General features: G+C 38.7%; 1 protein-coding gene across 1 annotated transcript in view; it reads left to right on the top strand.

The window, feature by feature from the left end:
• The first annotated feature begins 918 nt into the window (after positions 1-918).
• Positions 919-19595, top strand: part of LOC149281464 (E3 ubiquitin-protein ligase TTC3-like) — a 25166-nt gene continuing 6489 nt past the window's right edge. The window contains exons 1-23 of the mRNA XM_089499306.1: positions 919-1130; positions 1729-1813; positions 2953-3007; positions 3337-3394; positions 4054-4114; positions 4852-4989; positions 5993-6073; positions 7955-8067; positions 8949-9075; positions 10309-10401; positions 10561-10625; positions 11310-11440; positions 12130-12438; positions 12743-13006; positions 13479-13528; positions 14423-14496; positions 14822-14977; positions 15497-16160; positions 17012-17077; positions 17295-17444; positions 17893-18032; positions 18287-18355; positions 18887-18992. Coding sequence (XP_089355432.1) covers positions 919-1130; positions 1729-1813; positions 2953-3007; positions 3337-3394; positions 4054-4114; positions 4852-4989; positions 5993-6073; positions 7955-8067; positions 8949-9075; positions 10309-10401; positions 10561-10625; positions 11310-11440; positions 12130-12438; positions 12743-13006; positions 13479-13528; positions 14423-14496; positions 14822-14977; positions 15497-16160; positions 17012-17077; positions 17295-17444; positions 17893-18032; positions 18287-18355; positions 18887-18992 — 3267 coding nt within the window. The remainder of the gene's footprint in view (positions 1131-1728; positions 1814-2952; positions 3008-3336; positions 3395-4053; positions 4115-4851; positions 4990-5992; positions 6074-7954; positions 8068-8948; positions 9076-10308; positions 10402-10560; positions 10626-11309; positions 11441-12129; positions 12439-12742; positions 13007-13478; positions 13529-14422; positions 14497-14821; positions 14978-15496; positions 16161-17011; positions 17078-17294; positions 17445-17892; positions 18033-18286; positions 18356-18886; positions 18993-19595) is intronic.

The following is a 19595-nucleotide window of genomic DNA, read 5'->3' as shown; positions in this document are numbered from 1 at the left end:
ATGCTGTTTGTGGACATTGCCTAACGCTACAGAAGAAAACCATAATACTTGGAAGTGAAGTAAAGTAGGTCTTCTGTTTACTGACCTGATCTTGTAGCAAACTTTTAAGATAATTGTTTCCTGGAACTACTGCAGCTGTGTCATTTAAATGTATACTGTCATTTTAATGTATACTGCCATCATGTTCATGTGCTAAATTATTTTTTAAATTTTTTAAATTATTTCTCTCCCGTCCAAATGCATGATGGGGTTCATCAGAATGCATTTGCTCTTTTCCCGACGTCCCAGCTATTTGCATTGCGGAGAAGGCTTTTCACCGAGCACATCTCCTGCGCCGTGTGAGCATACCACCAGCCTGCTCCAGATCTGGTTTGTGATATACAGGCAGAAAGCACAATCATGTCAGTGCTTTCAAGCCAGCCAAAACTGCTTCAAAATGTATATATTAATTATTTACAGCTAATTGATGCAAATAAGAATACTCACATTATACTTTAGTATGTATAAGGTGATTTTAACTGCCCCTTTAAGAGACCATATATAGGATTGATGTTCGATGTATAGTTCGTAAGCTGATAAGCAATTGCCCTGTCTGCTGCCATTGCTGCTTTTAGAATAAAAAAACTTTTTCCATTAAAGTGGCTAAAACCCCACCTGCTGTCTGTACCGTTGGGACATTTATCTGCCATTTCTGAAGGTATGCACAATTATTCCCCAATTTTCCTCTCAAGTTGCTGATTGCTTGGTTCAGGCAGCTTTTGTATTTTGGATTGGAGATGGAGACACGAGACTCTATGCCACAGGCTGCCACAAATCGCATTGTCTCTCAGGGCTGGGCAGAGATTGGGAGACAGTACGCCGACGTGAGACCTTGGAGTCCTCGTGAGGGTTAAATCCGTAGGCAGAGCTCGGAGCAAGATGAGTAACGAGTTCAATCGGAAAGTGTCCAGCCGGGGTGGGGAGATCCCACAGCAGGCAAGAAGCAGGACGCAGAGATCCCACCGGGTACTACAGGGTTCTAGCAGAGGGCTGAAAGTATTAAGGATTAAGCAGCCATTCCAAGCGAAAACAAGTTCAGGTACGAGTCGGATACCGAAACTATGCCGGTGCACAGAGCGATCGCTCAGCAGGTCCGTGAAGTGGAGGAAGGAGGGAGTAACGGATAAGAATGTCCGTCTCAGGCTGCCGGTTCTAGTTTTGCCGTTCCCTCTGAATATTTGTATTGCAAGGAGCGCTATGTAAATAACAGAAGAATACGCGGGAGATGTGGAGCGGACCAAGCTATTATTTCCGGCACAACACACGGAAAATCAAAAAGCAATCGCTTTGACGTTCCACGACATAACATTACTGATTCTGAATATGAGATCGCTCTGTTGAAATAAACCAGCGATAGGTGGGGAATATCCCATATAGTGTTTCCATTAATTAGGCGTACTGTGCATTGAAGAAGAAAAAAAGATTTTTTTTTTTTATTTTGCAAAATTAGTCTTTTCAGTAACTTTTTTTGGCCTTCTAGACAGATGCGTACGGACATAATTAGTCGCAGCCAGTAGCACCAACGCTTTATTATGTTTTTAGAATTACCTGCCATGGTTCTGCCGGACTTGCAACAAAACTGACTATTTATTTTATGCTTGCACAATAAACCACATTCTGCTCAGACATGCGTCACACACTTGGCAGTGAATTAAAACGCTCCAACGTATTACTTTTACCTCTTCTCAGACTTGCTGCTCAGTTCTCCTCCTCAACTGACCTCGCAGAAAGCAAGAATATATCTTCCGGTGTTGAAGAGGACTCCGTAATTAAGGTAACGGAGAGGAACACGGTCGTGTAGAAAATATATATTTAAGCAATAAGTGTTTCGTGTGTCCTTTTGGTTGGTGTTGTGCATTTTAAAGGGTTTATATAATAAGACAACCTCTGATCAAATAAATCATTTATTCTGCTAAGTAATGCAATCATAATACATTACCAAAATAGGAACTCTCCCGCCGGGAATATCTTAAAATCCGTGGGAAATCGCCATTCATAGCATTAACTTTCTGTTTCCCGTTTGTTGTCGACTGGTATCTGACCCTGGGAGTGAGTCGGTGGTCTCTGGGAGGCCTTTTATTAGTTGCAAGCCAGTTCCCTTTGACTCCTCGGTATGACCGACCGCAGGGCTTCATTGGTTGGGTGTTTTTAGATTTTAGGTCTCTCTTGGCTCTTTCTCCAGTCACTAAACTCCATTCCTTAACATGTACTGCTGGTCGATCATTTGGCTTGGTTTTCCTTAGTCCTCCCCATTCCATGGTTTTAAAATTGTGCTAATGATTATTCCTTTTATTGAATAGCATTAGATAAAAACAAACAAAAAAAAAACAAAAAACATCAAGAATACATAGATCTCTTGAGGAATATTATACATTTAAAGTAGTCCCAAGTGTAATTAATTTAACACGGTACCGTTTTATATCATGGTCTGCAGGCTTAATTTATACAAACGTGTGTGTGTGTGTGTGTGTATATATATGTATATATATATATATATATATAATAAACCCATCTCCAAGTAATCATAGCTGATTTCTTGTTGTTCCAGTATCCAGGCATTATGTTTTTACAAAAAAAAAAAAAAGATTAGTTTATAATAAGCAAGCCAATGTTTACTCGTAATTTGTTAGCAAATGTATTGTGTTCTGCAGATGACACACGGTGGACAAATATTGAAAGTTATTTTAAAGGGACAGTCGAGCCATCTTAAATGCTTTAATGCCTTGACAACAATTGACGTATTTCATGCGTTGAAATAAACTTTGAAGGCGATCAAAATGCTTGCTTTCTTCACTCAGCCATCGCAGTGCCTCGATATAAAGACGTTCAATGCCGGTGGAAGGCTCTCCTCTTGTTTCATTAGCGCGTCGTTTGTTGGAAAAAGTTACTGTTTTTTTGTTGTTTTTTTTCTAGCAGCCTTCTGGAGGAAAGAGTATGGGGAATAAAGAAAGTGCCGATAGCTTCACCGGTAAGTGAATAAAAACTCCCTTTTTGTGCTGAAATTTGTCTTTTTCCCCCCTTTCTGATAGCACTGGTACTGGGAAGTTAAACACATACATGCGCAGTTAGCTGATGAAAACTCTATCGAGCTGGAATGGGAAAGCTAATTGAGCTATACCCTGGGGGAGAAAAAATAACCTTGTCTGGCTGTCTGAACCCCCCCCCCCCCAAAAAAAAAGCCCAGCACAACAGTTTTTTTTAATGTGAAAAGGGGTTTTTGACAGATATTTTTATGCATTTTTGGTGAAAGCCCTGTTAACGAAACAACCAAAAAACCACCTTGTGTTTTTGTTTTAGGAGAAAATACAAGGAAAGGAAAATCCAAAGGTAAAAGTGGAGGCTGTGACAAAATAAGGTTAGTTTTTTGTTATATTTACTCGTTAAAGGGCTTTTTTTATTACCAGTATCTCGTTAAAAAAAAAAATAAAGCTTTCAAAAATAGTAGTTTTTCTTCTTTTTATATAGAACAGTTTTAGTTTTTGCATACTATTTTTGTGCAGCTGCATATTGGCCATTTGTATGCGTTCTAGCTTTGTTCCTCCTACTAGAGCAAGACTTTGGTAAAAATAGAATGACCCGGTCTCAATCACCCAGCCACACTTTGTTTTTATTAAAAGTCTATGGAGGAACGGACTTCATTAAGATTGCCGTAAACAATAAGCCCGGTGGGGTGGTAGAGCTTACTAAAGGGAGTTTATTGTAACAAAAGGAAATAAAACCGGGGTTTTTTTCAATGATAACCTACATTACTGTATACAGCGCTGGATATTTTTCTACCCGTGGGACGCCCCCTTTATGTTTGCACGTTTATTGGCTCTTATAATGCCGTTTGTAAAGGGTTAACTGAATGAAGTAGTTGTTTCCTTGCTCTGTGTTGGGTGCCTTATCGTGGCTGCTTGACCCATATCACAGCAATATTTCTAAGCCCCCTGCTTTTATTATTTTCCAGCTTTATCCTGTAAATTCCCAGAGTATGCGCTGGTTACACCTATTTAACGTGAATATATTTTATAGGGAATCTGCCGCCGTAAATTCCAACGGGACCCTGGACAATATAACCTGCAGGTCTCCACAGGTAGGGGCTCAATGGGACGTTTAAGACGCACTGTTATTGTTGGTAATAAAGAAGTTCAGTCGCTCTTCCCAAATTCTACATTTACAGTTCTGTACGCTAAATAGAACAATATGACTGTTTACTGCTGAAAATAATAAATGCATACCTATTAGAAACGCACCTTTATGTGTAAGTGCACCTCTTTGTTGGGGTCTGCATGATTAACAGCCCCCCAACTAAACGCTTTCCTGTTGTTGACTTGCTTGTTGCTAATTGCAACCTTTTGGTGGGTGAGAGAAACTTTAGGGCCGGAAATTGAGCAGATAACGCTGGTCCCTTTATAAAGGATAAAAATGCCCAGTATATATATTTTTTTTTTTAGATTTGCTGTTTTGTAAAATGCAAAGGTATGCTTTAGTAAGCGTTTTAACTCCTTGTTCCGACACTATACTGATCATTTATAAAGGGGGATATTATTATTTTTTGTTTTATATAGCGGCGTCATAGTCCGCGGCGCTGTACAATGGGTAAACTTGACATAGGTAGTAAATTGCTTATCTTTCGACTTACAGAAAAGAGGTAAGGAGGGTCCTGCACAAAGGAGCTTACAATCTAGAAGGAGTTGGGGGTGTATTATACAAGAGGTAAAAGTGCTGCTGTAGGGAAGGACGCTGGTATAAGTGTAAGTTAGGGCCGTGTGCTCAAAGTGGATCATTACTTTACTTTTTATGATTATTTTACTATTACTGTTTTTTTAGATGGATTTGCCGGCGTTGATAGACTTGGTGAAGTCCCAGGTATACGAAGGCTATACAGCCCTAGAAAACCAGCGCTTCCACAGCGCGCAGGGAATATTTTCTCGGCTCCTGGATGTCTTGGAACAGGCGGACATCAGGGTAAATATATTCGGACGTGGTGACTTAGTGGGCACTGTTCATTATCCAATGCCTTCTGATATGGATAGCTGTAATCTTTTTATATTGGGGGTTATGTATAAAAATTATATATGTGTGTGTGTGTGTGTGTGTGTATATATATATATATATATATATATATATATATATATATATATATATATATATATATATATATATATATATATATAATACACACACAAACAATTTTCCCCATTATTCATTATATATATATATATATATATATATATATATATAATGGGGAAAATTGTTTGTGCTTTGTAAGTAGAAACAGCAGTTTTGCCTGGGTCCACGACCTTATACCTGCTATACTGACGGGGCAAGAATAATACTAGAGTAATAAACTAGATTACTAGAGGAATTAACCAGGATTCCTGTGCTGTGCGCCCTATCTCCTCAGTCTGAAGACTCTTTCTCACATCCCAGGTTCAAGGACACGTTAATCTGTGCTGGAACATTCTTGTATTGATATAAAGTTACTGTTACACTTGTGTATACAAAGAATAACTTAAAAAAAAAATAAAAAAAAAATAAAACCCACAGAATATTAACCTCTTCCTTAACCGTTAACCCTTATATGCTATTAAAGGCATACTTTACTGTTCCTGACACCCCCACTATAGAAGAATTAAAATACTCTCTGTGATCACTATGCAAAAGGAATAAATAAAATTAAAGCAATTGCCTGACACAGAAGAGCTGCAGTTGCCCTCCTCTAAGCAGCCAATCTGTGGCAGGGAAGCACCCCCATTAAAATTGGTGTCCAAGCTTTCCATGTATGCTATAGGGATCTGTTCCCAGAACCAGTGCTGGAGCCGTTCCTTGGGTTTGGGAAAATCACTATCCAATTCTTCCACCGCAATCTCTCCTCTTACCGCCGTTTGTTTATTTTATATTTTAATGATAGCGTTTTTTATAATTAATGTATGCGTCTTATTCTATAATATATATATTTTCTTGCTAGGAGCTTCATCTCTCTAATGCGGACTCTGCCGTTCTCCGGTATGGCTACGCTAATGCCCTTCTTGGCATTGGGCAGTGCGAGGTGAGTAGTAACGCAGGCTGTACGTGTTGTAGAACTTCTGGAAGAATATTGTTACGTTTTTAGGTCACTCGCTAGGTTTAAGCGGACCGTTTAGAATTACTGTTATATCGCTGTGTGGTTATGTGGAGGAGCAATAAGCGGTTACTTCATTCTCTAGCGGTAAGATTTATTATGTATTTATAATGGTTATTACCGGTTTGATTAGATGGCAGACTGAATGTACTTTTTTACTAATCTATGGCCCGCCATATTTTAACCTTTTGCCTACATAGATTTTTTTTTTTAATGCAATAGTTGTTTTTACTTTAAGATTGAGTAAGCGCACACCTATTTGTCGCGTATGCAGAGCCCTGCGTCTTGAACCCGTGTTGTATCTTGTTATTGAGAGCACATTCACAGACTGCTTTGACACACTACATACATTTCCAACCAGATTGTAAAGGTGAAGAAAGGGCCGCTCCTTTAAAGTAAATTCACTTCCTTTCCAGCCACTCCCAGCAGCCTCAGTCTAAAATAACAAATGCTTGAAAACAGAGAGAGAGACACACACACACACACACACACACACACACACACACACTATTGTTTAAAAGTTTGGGGTCGCTGGAAAGCAAGGACATTTCTAGCGGTAACATAATTGCGAAAGGGTTTTCTAACGATCAATTAGCCTTTTAAACTTAAACTTGGATCAGCGAACACAACGTGCCATTGGAACACAGGAGTGATGGGAGTGATAAAGGGACATTGGAACACAGGAGTGATGGGAGTGATAAAGGGTCTCTGTTCGCCTATGAAGAGATTCCATTAAAAGAATCAGCCGTTTCCAGCTACACTAGTCATTTACAACATTAACCCATCTTTTCTCCCAATCCTTCGGATAATTCACTCTTTTACTCGTATGCATATACCTGTAAAGTGCTTTGAGTCCCACCGGGAGAAAAATGCTATATAAATACTTGTTGTTGTTGTTGTAAACCCAGTCTGCTTTGGATTTCTGATTCATTTCATGTTATTTTAATGGACAAAATGTGCTTTTCTAAGCAACCCCAAAATTTTATATCTGGGCTCGACAGACTGGGAGTAATGTATGTGAGTGCGTGTGTACTATAGTGTTAAAGCCAGTGTTTATGTATAGGAATGGAGTCAGTATGTGAGTGTGTGTATATACTTTAGTGCCAGTGTATGTGTGCTATATGTACAGTACCAGAGTCAGTATGTCTACTGTGTTGAAGTGCAAGATTCAGTGTGTCCATTTACTTAGTGTTTATATATGTATAGTGTTAGCGAGTGTGTGTATAACAGCGTGTGTGACGTTTGTGTCACAGTATGGCAGTAGCATGTGTGTATGTCTGCGTGTAGTAGTTGAGTGTGTGTGTGTATAGTGTTAGCATGTGTGTACATAAGCATAGAATGTTAGCTTGTGTTACTGTATGGTGTTAGGGTGTGTGAATATATGTTAGCGTACGGCAAGGCTCAACAAACCATGGGCGCCAGGTTGGGTAATATATGGGGGGAAAAAAGCTGGCTCCTAACTGATATCCATGAGAGCAGAGTATTTTTGTGTATTTTTTTAAGGAGAAAATGTTAAGGTTAAAAAATAGACGTTTTTCACCACCTTCTTTGCTGTTTGTGTGTATATTATATAAAATTAGCCAGTTTGATGCTTAACTCCGTGGTTATTAAAATGTTTAAAAAAATAAAATAAAAATAAAATAAAGGGCCACTTAAATACATTTAAAAACAACGTGCCATGCATTTAATGGAGATTGCCCCTAACTGGGGCTTCTTTTATGGACCTACTCCTAATTAAACATCTAAAGTGATTGTATTTGTATCCATCGCGCACCTTTATCCAAATTGTGTCTCTCTGTGTTCCTTTAGGAGTTAACAAAAGCTGAACACCAGTTCAAACATATCCAACAGCAGTACAGCAAGGAGAGGTTTAACTGTCTGGCTGTCTATGGAATCGGCAATGTGTATTTCAGGCAGAACCGGTAAGATTAACCCTTAAACAGAATGAACGTTTGTGGGGAGGGATTTAGAAGTTTCACAACTAAAGATTTCGTTATTCATTTTTGGGTTCCCTTCGAATATCTGCTCTGCTTACGAAGCTTCTCCAAATCTGAACCGAGAGATTTTCCCCCAAATGCTAAATTTTACAGTTTCATACACTAAATCTGTAAATGCTGTTTTATAGATTTAAACAGATTATACTTCTTAAAACCCCCCACCTTATCTTTACTGTTAAAGGGGAAGTCCCATGGAAAGATCTCCTTGAGCATAGCATCTAGTGCTTTATACAGTAATAACCCCAGCGCTGTATGCAGTAATATAGTTAGAAATTGACAAAAAAAAACCCTAATTTTATAAACACCCTTTATCTGCAGACCTGGAGGCGGCCATTGCTGTCAGTCATGTGATATTTTGGGTAATTTTACCTGCTCAGACACCACATTGAGCTGATGCTTTATGGCAGTGCTAATGAAGTCTGTTGCTCCATAGACTTCCTTTAGCCAGAGTGTCCAGCTGAGTCATTAAGATGCAGCCATTCAATTGTTTATTCCAGGGAGTATTAGGCATCAGTGTCTGTCATATTGGGCTAAGGTAACAAAGCTATAGCACATACTATAGGCTAATAGGCAGCTGCCTGAAAACATATTGTATAAAAACATGAAGAAAGAAATATTTTTAATTGTAATAAAGAAAACATTTGGAAGTTCCCCTTCTCCAGCTGCCATAAGCCATATAATGCATGGGGTCGCCACTCGGTCCCTTCTAGCGTTCTGTGATGTCCATCTTGCAAATGGATTCTGCAGGTTTTAGGAACTTTTTCAACAAGAGTCCACCTAATTAAATAGGGATCTGCTTTCTTTAGGTTTTCAGATGCATTAAACCAGTATATGAGATCACAGACCATGGTGGCGCATAAGATTGTGCCGGGGCTCCTAACATGGCCGACTACGTCAGTTGTCATTGAAGAGAGCAGACCAGAGAAATTAAAGGTAAAACCCGACATGGGTGCGGACGAGCGATTTACTGAGCGAATAAAGGAGTTTATCTGATTTCTTCAGTATGATTTCATGCTTAGCAGATAAGATCAGTGAACCTCTTGGGACACTAAACTTTTCATATAATAGAGAAAATGTGTGTACTCTCTTCTCTCTCACATACACATACATACATGCACACACATACATATACATACATACATACACACACACACATATTTTCTTGCTTCATGTTGGGTAACTTATCTTGGCATGTGCGTTAACTAAAAATTCAATAGAGATGCGTCGTCGGCAGTCCTGGACGGCATATTTGTTGTAAACCTGTCCCGATAGTTGCGTGCGGTTCTGAAGTATAGGTCCCAATTAAAGAAATAGTCAAGTATATTTCCTTTGGCTTAACGGCTTTTCTGTGATATACCCAACGGTTATCTCCAACTGGGATATTTTTCTCTCCCCCCCCCCCCCCCCCCCAGTTGATTTTGGAGAGGTGTATAGAAGAATGCAAGTTTCCACCCAAACCCGAAGCAATTTGTCGCTACGAGCCATGTCTCGGCCTGCCTAAGAAACAAATCTATTTCACCGACCCGGATTTCAAGGTAAACATTTTTTTTTACATTATATAAACATTTAGAATTTCATGCTAGTCAAAAAATGTAGCAATATTGTTGGAAAGGAAGCTGACGTATGGTAGCACGATAAATAGAAGCCATTGTGATGACCTCGTCAGTGTGTGATGACCTCGTCAGTGTGTGATGACCTCGTCAGTGTGTGATGACCTCGTCAGTGTGACTCGCGAGTAACCGACGCATCCCTCTATCTCAGGGTTTCATCCGCATGCTGTGCTGCCGTTTCTGTAAAGTCGAGTTTCATATTTGTTGCTGGAAGAAACTGAAGGCCGGCACTTACTCTGATAAAACCGACAAGGTAAAGGAATGCTTTTATTTCATTCTTCCCGCTCGTGTGTTTAAAGAGGGATAGTAACGGGAAGAAAACGTCAACGTCTCGATTCAGTGGTTTCTATACTGGAGATGAGGTTTGTCAACAGCTTGACCTGGTTTGCCGGACGCATTTAGTTTGCGTGTAACAGGAACTTGTCTATTGTCCGATATTTACTACATTAACTCTGTGGCCCCCCAGTGTTCTCCTTTTTTTGTTATAAGCAATAATTCACGATATTTTACGAAGGAACAAACATTCTAATTGATATTTTGTGTTTTGCCCATGCAGGATTTCCTAAGAAGCCCTTGTCTTACGCCGGACTGTAAGGGTAGCATCTGTCTCATCGTAATCTTTGATAGCACTGGAGTTGTGAAATGCGAGGTAAATATGAAACGGGTCATCCTCTTCCCGACAATTACAATGTTATTAGAACGTGAAAAAAGCGAGACTGTCAGATAAACGGGATTTTCCCAAGTGATTGATTTCTTAACAATATATATATATATTTATTTATTATTATTTTTCTCCTTGTCTTTAAAGTTTGAAGATAAAATTGTTAAAAAGCGAGAGTCTCCGAAGCCTGCACCCAAGCCGACGGGATCGGGGTATGTTTTTATACTGTTTTCGTGTAAAAGTTGCGTCATTTACACAGTGTAAAAAAAAAAAAATGCCTTTATAATTTGAAAGGTTTACATTTAAAAGAATGACTTTTTACCCTGTTGGCAACGTGTTAAATTGAATATTTGCGTAATAAAACACAAAGGCGTTAGTTACTACGCTGTAATCTTAGAAGGAAAGTTTGGGAAACTTGCTGACTGTGTTTTACGCCACCTCTGCCCTTAAATCACCAAGTACAGCGAAGCCAGTGATTAACAACCCCCTTAATGCGCTCTATTATATATTGATCATATATTATGGATCAGTCGTCAGAACTAAAAGTGATTATATAGGTAAGGTTATAGTGTTTCTTGCCTCCTCTCAAAGAAATAATGCATAATAGAGAACACCATTCATTTGCGGTGGGGAACCACATGGAATCTTAAAAAGGGACCTTTAACTGGTTAGAGCCGGAGTGTCCCTTTTAATCCTAATAATAGACACATTTATAAAACCAGCATCCGGCGTGTCCTTGCTCCCCTGGGATTGTCAGGTAATGGTTCAGCTATAGAGAAATAGAATTCACTTTGCTGAGATGTAATTCATGTTGTATGTTTTGAAGTCCACGAGTTCATTAAATGAAGTGTAATGTTAGATGAATATGCTCAAACTGACTTTCCTTTTTCTCTTAGCAACAAGAAATTAAAAATTAAACTAGAAAATAAAGGCGAACGCAAGAAAATAGCCGAGGAAGAGGAGCTAAAATTGCCGTATGATGATAAGCAGAAAAAACATAAGAAAAACCCTAGCGTAGATTATAAAAGTGAGTAAAATGGGAGCTTTGAGTGGATCTGCTGGTAACTATGAATGATGTGAGAATGCTTCGTAAAGAGAGAGAAAGAACATCTAAAACTATAATGCTCAACGGACTGGCATCCTTGCTTATGTTTCAATGTAGTACTTGCAGAATACAGATGCAACCAGTCCGTCCGCAGGTCTCTAGGGTCCTTGAAGCCGTTTACGGAGTGGTAGATAAATGGAACAACCTCCCAGCAGAAGTTGGAGAGGCTCATACAGTAACGTAATTTAAAACACGTATGGAATAGGCATATTGCTCCTAAGACAAGACCGAAGACTGATTAAGTCTTTACATCATAAAAAAAACTGGCAGACTAGACGGGTCAAATGGTTAGACTTTGCCAGACATGAACCTTGAAACTTAACCAGGTGGGTTGAAATGTATTCTAGTAGGGGGCTACCTGCCCCTGTCACTGAGTCATAACTTGGCAGCATCTTAAATTAAAAACTTACTTATAAGATTGTTTAGTGTGAGATTTAAATACTGTTTTCATAAAATGCTTTTTTTTATTTTTCCTTGCCATTTGTTATATTGTGTGTGTAATATATATGTGTGTGTGTGTGTGTGTGTATATATATATTATATATATATTTTATAAATGTTGTGGATATAATGTCCAGTGATTGGTAATACCTTTTTCTCCTCTCTTACAGATACTGTGCCTTTCGAAATAATGTTAGAGCATATAAAGCAGAAAGAAGCGTTAATTAAGTCTGGACTCTCTGATACCGAACAGTTTCAGGACCTATTACTCTTATGGGAAATTATAAGCGAGGAGGAACTCGACGCGCTTTCGTTTGATACGTCTTGTAACTATCCGCATGAAGAGATGACGCTCCTCCTGAAACACCTCTACAAACTTAACCATAGAGTGAAAACTAGAATATTTCTTTACCTGCTGTCAAAATGTGATTTCCGAACTTTAGAGCTGGATAACTGGATAAATACGATTGAAGTAGCAGGTAACTTGTATTTTGTTGTAGAAAGAGCTGAGCGTGCCGGTTTCTGTTATAATGTTACAGTAACTTTGGTATTTTACCCCAAAAATATAAAAATACTTAAAACTATAAGATTTTTTTTTTTTATAACATCAGAATTGGTCTTTATTCCAAGAAAAAGCCCACTGCTTCTTCGCGGCTAGATGTATGAATCAAGATATTTCATAAAAGTTTTTTGGTTTTTTTTAATAACCATTGGGTTCATCTGTGAATTGAAGGGAGTTGGAATATTGTTTTTGTTTTAAGGATCCTCTGTCTGTTTCTTAAGGTTTGCGAGCAGCGAGAAACTTTCATGTTTGCAATGAAGAATTGCTTGGCAAACTTAACTTTGAGGCTCTGATTAATCCGTGGAACGAGACGTACGGAAGGTATCTGGACTTCGACATCGTGGATCTCGACGTAAAAGAAATCCTCGATAAACTAAACGATCCAGAGTCCTTCCGCTGCTTCATCTGGTTCCTGGAGGAACACAGGGGGAAGTTCTTATATGGAGGCCTGGAAGGGGCCTTAGATATATACTTTACACAGATGGGTAAGGTATCTTTATCATTATTATTTATTGTTTTATATAGCGTGGACAGGACATAACAAGTAGTATATATAACATAACAATTTGACTTTCAGAGACAACAGGTGAGGAGGGCCCTGCTCAAAAGAGCTTACAATCTTATTAGTGGTTACTACAACGGTGTTGCTTTAGGAAAACCCTTCAAAGCATTTTATTTGAAGCGTAACTTTTTGGCGCCTGACATTTTTATCCATTTTAAGGGCATCGATAGCCATGAGCTTAAAATAGAGGTTTTACCATTTTTGACCCGGGATCAAGAAGTGTGCATTAGATCTGGTATTAGTGAGGAATAATTAGTCTCATTTTAGCCTGGTGAGTAATACTAGGGCTAATGTGCTTTTGGGCTACCAAAGTGTTGACACTGAGAGTTAGAGACTTCTATTTGCGGAACAGAGCTTGACTCTAAATGCAATTTATTTATTTTTTTCTCTTACAGATGCGCCATATTATAATTTTAGAGTAAAATCCTCAAATGAAGCTCAGCCAGTAAGTGTGTATTTCTTAAGATGTTCTTAAAAACATTGACTACTAAGTCTTCCGGTTTCCCTTTAAGATTGTATGCCTCGTATTCTAACATTTGTTATCTAGTACTCTAAAAATCAAACGTTTGAAAATGATTTTCTTCTTCTCATGGCTTACGGAAGCTTTTACCTATCTCGTATTTGTTGTTAAGTTAGCTTGCTTATTTTAATTATTTTAATACTTAATGCATGTTTTTTTTCTTTCTTTCTTTAGACTAAATGTATCAAAGTGAAAAACAAACACAAGAAAAAGAAACAGAATCAGCCAAAGGTGTTTTGTTGTGCTTTTTTTATTTTTGTTTTCTTATTTTCCGGTTGGTTTTATCATGTTTTTAATGTGTGGTTTTCTGTTTTTTTTTCTTCTACAAGAAAAAAAAAAAAACTGTAGTGGGTTATGAAACTTTTACTACGTAGTATTAAGCTAGAGGGGCAAAGGTTTAAAGGTAACAGCTTGAAATATTACTTTACTGAAAGGGGAGTGGGTGGATGGAATAGCCTTCCAACAGAAGTGGTAGATGTTAATACAGTGAAGACATTTAAGCAAGCGTGGGATAGGCTTGAGCCCAAGCTAGATATAGGATAAGGCCAGGGACTAAAGAAAGTATCGAGAGGCTGGGCAGACTGGATGGGCCGAATGCTTCTTGTCTGCCGTCACTTTCTATGTTTCTATGATATGATCTACGCGGTCTGCTTAGCCCCCCCATTGGCACGGCTGCCCTGATTTCCCGAGACTCTTAGAATATGCTCGATACATTTGGAAAAATTATGAATGATAATGTGAAGCAGGAGAAACGTTAAGTCAAAGCCATTTAGTGCAGATAAATGCTGCTGTGTTAATAAATGTGTTTTGTTTTTTCAGACTGTTTATATGTTGTCGGGGGCTGTAAGCACTAGGTCTCAAGAAGAAGACATATTTACTGAAGAAAACACCCTGTGAGTAGCTTTCAAATACCTATCCCAAGCTCACAGAACCAAAATTGCACTAAGTATACTTCTTTTTGCAAAAAAAACAAAAAAATGACCTTGCTTTTTGGCACAAAGTAAGTCTTGCCAGTCATTCTTGGTTTCGGAATCTGTATAATTCCTCCCCAATATGCTGCTCGTCCCCTTTGGGATGATAAAATCAGAAACATCAATTTTTGAAACAAAAAGTATAAGTTATTGAATGTTTGAATAAATGAATGTAAGTATACTGTACGCTTTAGTAAACCACGTCTTCGTTTATTGATTAATTGCTGACAATTGTTCCAATCCTCAGAAGCCTATTGGATCCAAACGAACCCTTTATAGTCCCTGAATATCTGCGCCACCAAGTAGAAGAATTTGAAATCCTCTATGGTCCTGACTTCGGTAGAAATCGTTACCTGCGGCATTTTGATAGCGGTGCAGATGCCATCCGGGAAACGCTTTACGAGTAAGACTCTGCCCCATCGTTAACACGCTTGACGATCTTTTAATTGGAATAATTTTTTTTTCATCTATAGCTTAGCCCTGTCTGCATAAGGGAAGCAATTACACTGATAGATGAGATATGCGAGTGTATTTTGTGTGGTGTACTTAATCTGTATTTTTTATTATTATTATTATTATTATGTTAGCCTATTTGTCCACCATTGAAATGGTCTAGCAAAAACTCCTCTTCTCCTCCTTTTCCTCTTCCTTCGCTTTTCTTTCCTCTCCGCCCCCCCCCGGAGATCGAGAGGAAACGATGCTGGAAATTGCTTGTCGCTGCCAGACCGGGACAATCATACGGCAGCGATTGCCCAAAGTGACGTCTGTTCCCGGGATATGTTTGTTTTGTGATGTTTCTTAGTTCCGCTGCAGCCGCGCACACTCTCCCTTGGTCATAAAAGTCAAAATGTTGAGTATTGTTGTTTGAGACCCGGTCCTTTTTTTTGTGTGATTTTTGATAATATTTTATTCCGCTTCCCAGGTATTTCTCTCTGATTTTGGAGGAGCACGGCCCTCTGGAGATCGATGAGATCCTGGCTGGGGAATATAGAGAGTTCCCCGCAGAAACACACCAGTTGGTAGATGAATCTGGAGGGCTGAAGGATTTCCTCCTGGAATCGAGGCGTTTTGCAGCGGTTGGCAATTTGCTTGGCCTCCAGAGTCAAGCCGCTCTGCTCCAAAATATCACGGACAGAACCCAACTCAACCCAACCGCCAAGGAATTTAATCCCGTATCTTATAAAGCCGTTAATGAAGTAATATGTAATAATTCAGACGGCACTGCAAATATAACGTATCTTAATCCATCTCCAGTCCTTTATACTGACCTTGCTTTTAATTATATGCCGCTATATCCTATATTACCGCTAGGGACTTTGCCGCCGATGACTATAGGAACTTCCGTTAGTCCCAACACCGAGCCGATACCTTCTATAACTGGAGATATTCATAGGGTTTATAATACAGGTATAGACGTGGACCCCTTTACGGTAGATAGTGTGAATACACTTCGGTGTGAAAACGAAAATCCGCAACGGGCTAATGAGAAACCATGTGGCGGCAGCGACGGCGATTCCTCCCCGAGAAAGGATAAACAGAGGTCCGTTCCACTGAAACATAAACGTACGGCAATAGTAGCGGTGCAGGTAAGTCGCTGGAGGATAGCAAAATGTGGGATCTGCACGATTAGTCTCCCATATTATATATATATATATATATATATATATATTTTTGGTTTCAGTCCTGTTCGGATGATTTTTTTTAATTATTATTTATTATTAAATGTAACGGTCATTTAGTAAAAGTCGGTTAGTAAAAACTTTGTTTTTAGTGGATCTAATTGGGAGGGAATTTTTTTTTTTTTTTATTATTATTGTAATAATACTAGTTTAATTAATTTTTTGTCTCCCCTCTTCTAAATACAATGACCTTTCTAATATGGTGTCTTTTTTGTCTTATATTTCCGTCGATACTACGTAACATATTGTTACTAGAAAGGGCCCTCTGAGAACGTTTATGATCTTACTACCTAATGTTCGCGGAGATCTGGATTTCTAATCTATTCACTGCTGTTTATTTATTTAATAATAGAACACCCTTGGGGTATATTAATTAAGTTTTGATTTAGTAATTTTTGATGGCTAGTATTGAGGATCTTGGGCATCCTTTTTGTATAACTCCAATCACACAAATGCCTAATAAACGGGGAGGAAAGGTAGAGCATCCACCCGCGTCCTTCCGTTACACGCTTAGTGCCGCTATTCCTGCCCTCGGTCATGTTTAGATGTGTTTAGACTGAAAGAGGGTATAATCATGGCAGCCGTTGTGAAGACGGGAAGCCTGGCGAGGCTTGCTCTCTAAATTAGTTTTTTCCTGTATTGTGTATTAAATGACATTATGTTTGTGCCAGCGAAATTAAGGCAAGCTGTAGAGCTGGAGTTCCCGTTTCACCTGAAGCAAAGTCGTGCTTTAACAGTCTGTTCCTGTCTTTTAATAGGTAGATATAGAGGTGTCAGAACATGATATGAATACTGATCCGTTTCAGCCCTTTGAAACTCAACAGGTGAGTACAGGCTTCTCAGATTTTCATTATATATATATATATATATATATATATATATATATATATATATATATATATATATATATATATATATATATATATTATACACACACACAAAGCAAAAGGTGTTTCTTGGCTTTCCGTTTTTTCTTAATGTAATTAATACATAATTCCATAATAAAACAGTGCTGTGTTTGCGTTCCGGTCTGTACCATAGGGTGATATATTGCGTATGGAAAAGGAGCATTTAGTTCTTCAAGAGCATCTGTCAGAAGCCACCGAGAAATACGAGCATCTGCAGAGCCACTGTCAGGAGGAAATAGTCAGTCTGAACGAGCAGATCAATGACACTATAGAAAAGAATAAGGTAAATGTTAAAGGTCTATCCTGTATATAATTAGTATAGGCTTGTTTTTGTATACAAAGACAGCTATGACCTGTAAATATTGCATAAAAGTATATTGCAGAACTCTATAAGGAGACTTAAGTCTTTGCTTCACCCACCAGTTCCATCTCCAGCATTTATACGTCCTTTCTAAATCTTTAACACTTTTATTTTTGTTCCCTTGTCTTTGTTTCTGCCGGTTACAGTTTGCGAATCTGTTTTTAACCTTGAAACGTAAACTCTTTCATAGCTTTTTGCCCTCTTGATGTGGTAGTCGGAGGACCGGTGCCTTATGGCATCATTCATTAATGTATCTGATCTGTAAGATATAGATGAAGTCTGAAATCTAATACAATTTAACTGAGCGATGGGTGGATGAATTTAAATGTTACTTTTCTTTCATATGTGTGTTTATATGCGTTTCTTTTAGATTACAAAGAAAGAACTCTCTTGGCTTAGTCAAGATTTGGAGAATGAAGTCAAAAAATATCAACAAGAGAAGAAAGAAAATCAGGAAAAGATCAAAGCTCTAAAGAATAATATTAAGGTGGTGTCTGAAGCCAATGAGCGGTAAGTATCAGAGAAGACTTTTTATTAGCAACTGGATGGTTACGCCTTATCACGGCTTGCCGAATAGTAGAACCACTACTGTTCTTCCGCTGCAACTCCCATAATCCTCAGGCTGTCCAGAGTCTGATGGAAAATCTTTGGTCAAGTAATTTTGTGCTGCGAGCGACTGCTATATTGGTGATAAATACAACTGTGGTCAGGCAAATAAAATGTTGTTCTATCCCAATGTTTGATCTTTTCGTTGGGTTTTATAGGTGTTATAAAGAAATTGAAGAGAAGAAAAAACAGTATGAAACGCATCTGGAGAAATTCTGTCACATATGGTACTTACTGCATTTTGTTTCCTATGTTTTCTATTTATTACATGCTTTCTACATGGATCTGTTTGCTACTCACAGCGATCTGGCACGGTGTTCTTCACACTTTTATCCCAGCGCCCTAATAATTCATAGACTAAAGGCCCCATTCGAGTGCTTATAGGGGAACGGTGTGAGGAGCTTTTGCCCCAAGGGGCAATCCTGTCCCAGTCATACAGTGACTCCTAAAGCACATTAGGCAGACGGTAATCGGGGGAATCTGTTTCTTGTTGGTATTTAATTACGGCAATTAGTGTTAAATGATATTGTGCAATGCAGTGCATACTATATACATAAAGGCCATGTTTAAAGGCATATAAAGTTGTAGAATGGGGTTTCTGTGTGACAGAATGCTGGCGGAACGTGACTACGGCATTCCCGTTCTGTCCTCTTGAGCTTTGAGACAGAAAACGAGCGGGGTCCCTCCGTGTCCTGCGTTCGTTGTGTTTCTGTGACCCTCGCTGAATGTACAGTGATCTAACGCAGAATCTTTTACAGTTTGAGTAATTTTGAAGAGGAGAGAACCCAGGTGGAGAGACGTACTAAGGAACGACAAGAGGAGCTGGCGGAAATCCGGCAGAGAGCGCTCGCTGCCGAGGTCAGGGTATTTTCTTACTAAATTGGGAGTTTTTGGGCAAGTGGCCCTCCAGCTAGCAGAGAGTCGTGGCATTTCAGACCCCAGTCTGCTTCTCCATATTTAAGATATGATATCCACAAATCCACTAGTTCTTTGTGTTGTTGTTTTTTTTTAACTTTATAGATGTCGTTTTTTTTGTTTTTTTTTTGTTTGCCAACATGGATCTTTCTTCTACCAAACTTTACTTTTTAAAGTTTAGCGCTGTATGTTAACTAAACATAATGGTTAGAATTCCTGGTCCAATTATCGTATGGAAGTCGGCCTTTTATGGCTGCCAAATTAATTGTTGAAGTAATCCGTGTATCTATAAAGGAGCAGCGTTATTAGTCCTTCCCGTTGGTTATCACCTCCCTTTGTAAGAACAGGAGGCTGGGTTTGGTGACAATCTCAATTTCCCAAAAGTACATTTTTAAACCAAATATCTCCAAAAACAAATTCTGATTAAAAACCCAAAAGCCACAAATCACATATGTAATTTGATTCTGTTGAAAGCTACTTGAATGTTACTTTTTTAAGATCTACATTCTCTGCAAAATGTTGATTAAGTAAACAATCAGAGTGGTATTGGGT

This window comes from Sceloporus occidentalis, unplaced genomic scaffold (genome assembly GCF_023333645.1).
Source record: "Sceloporus occidentalis isolate IW3139 unplaced genomic scaffold, rSceOcc1.0.p SCAF_132, whole genome shotgun sequence".
Taxonomy (NCBI): Eukaryota; Metazoa; Chordata; class Lepidosauria; order Squamata; family Phrynosomatidae; genus Sceloporus; species Sceloporus occidentalis.
Note: the sequence above shows the minus strand (reverse complement) of the source record. Positions and strands in the feature narration are given on the sequence as shown.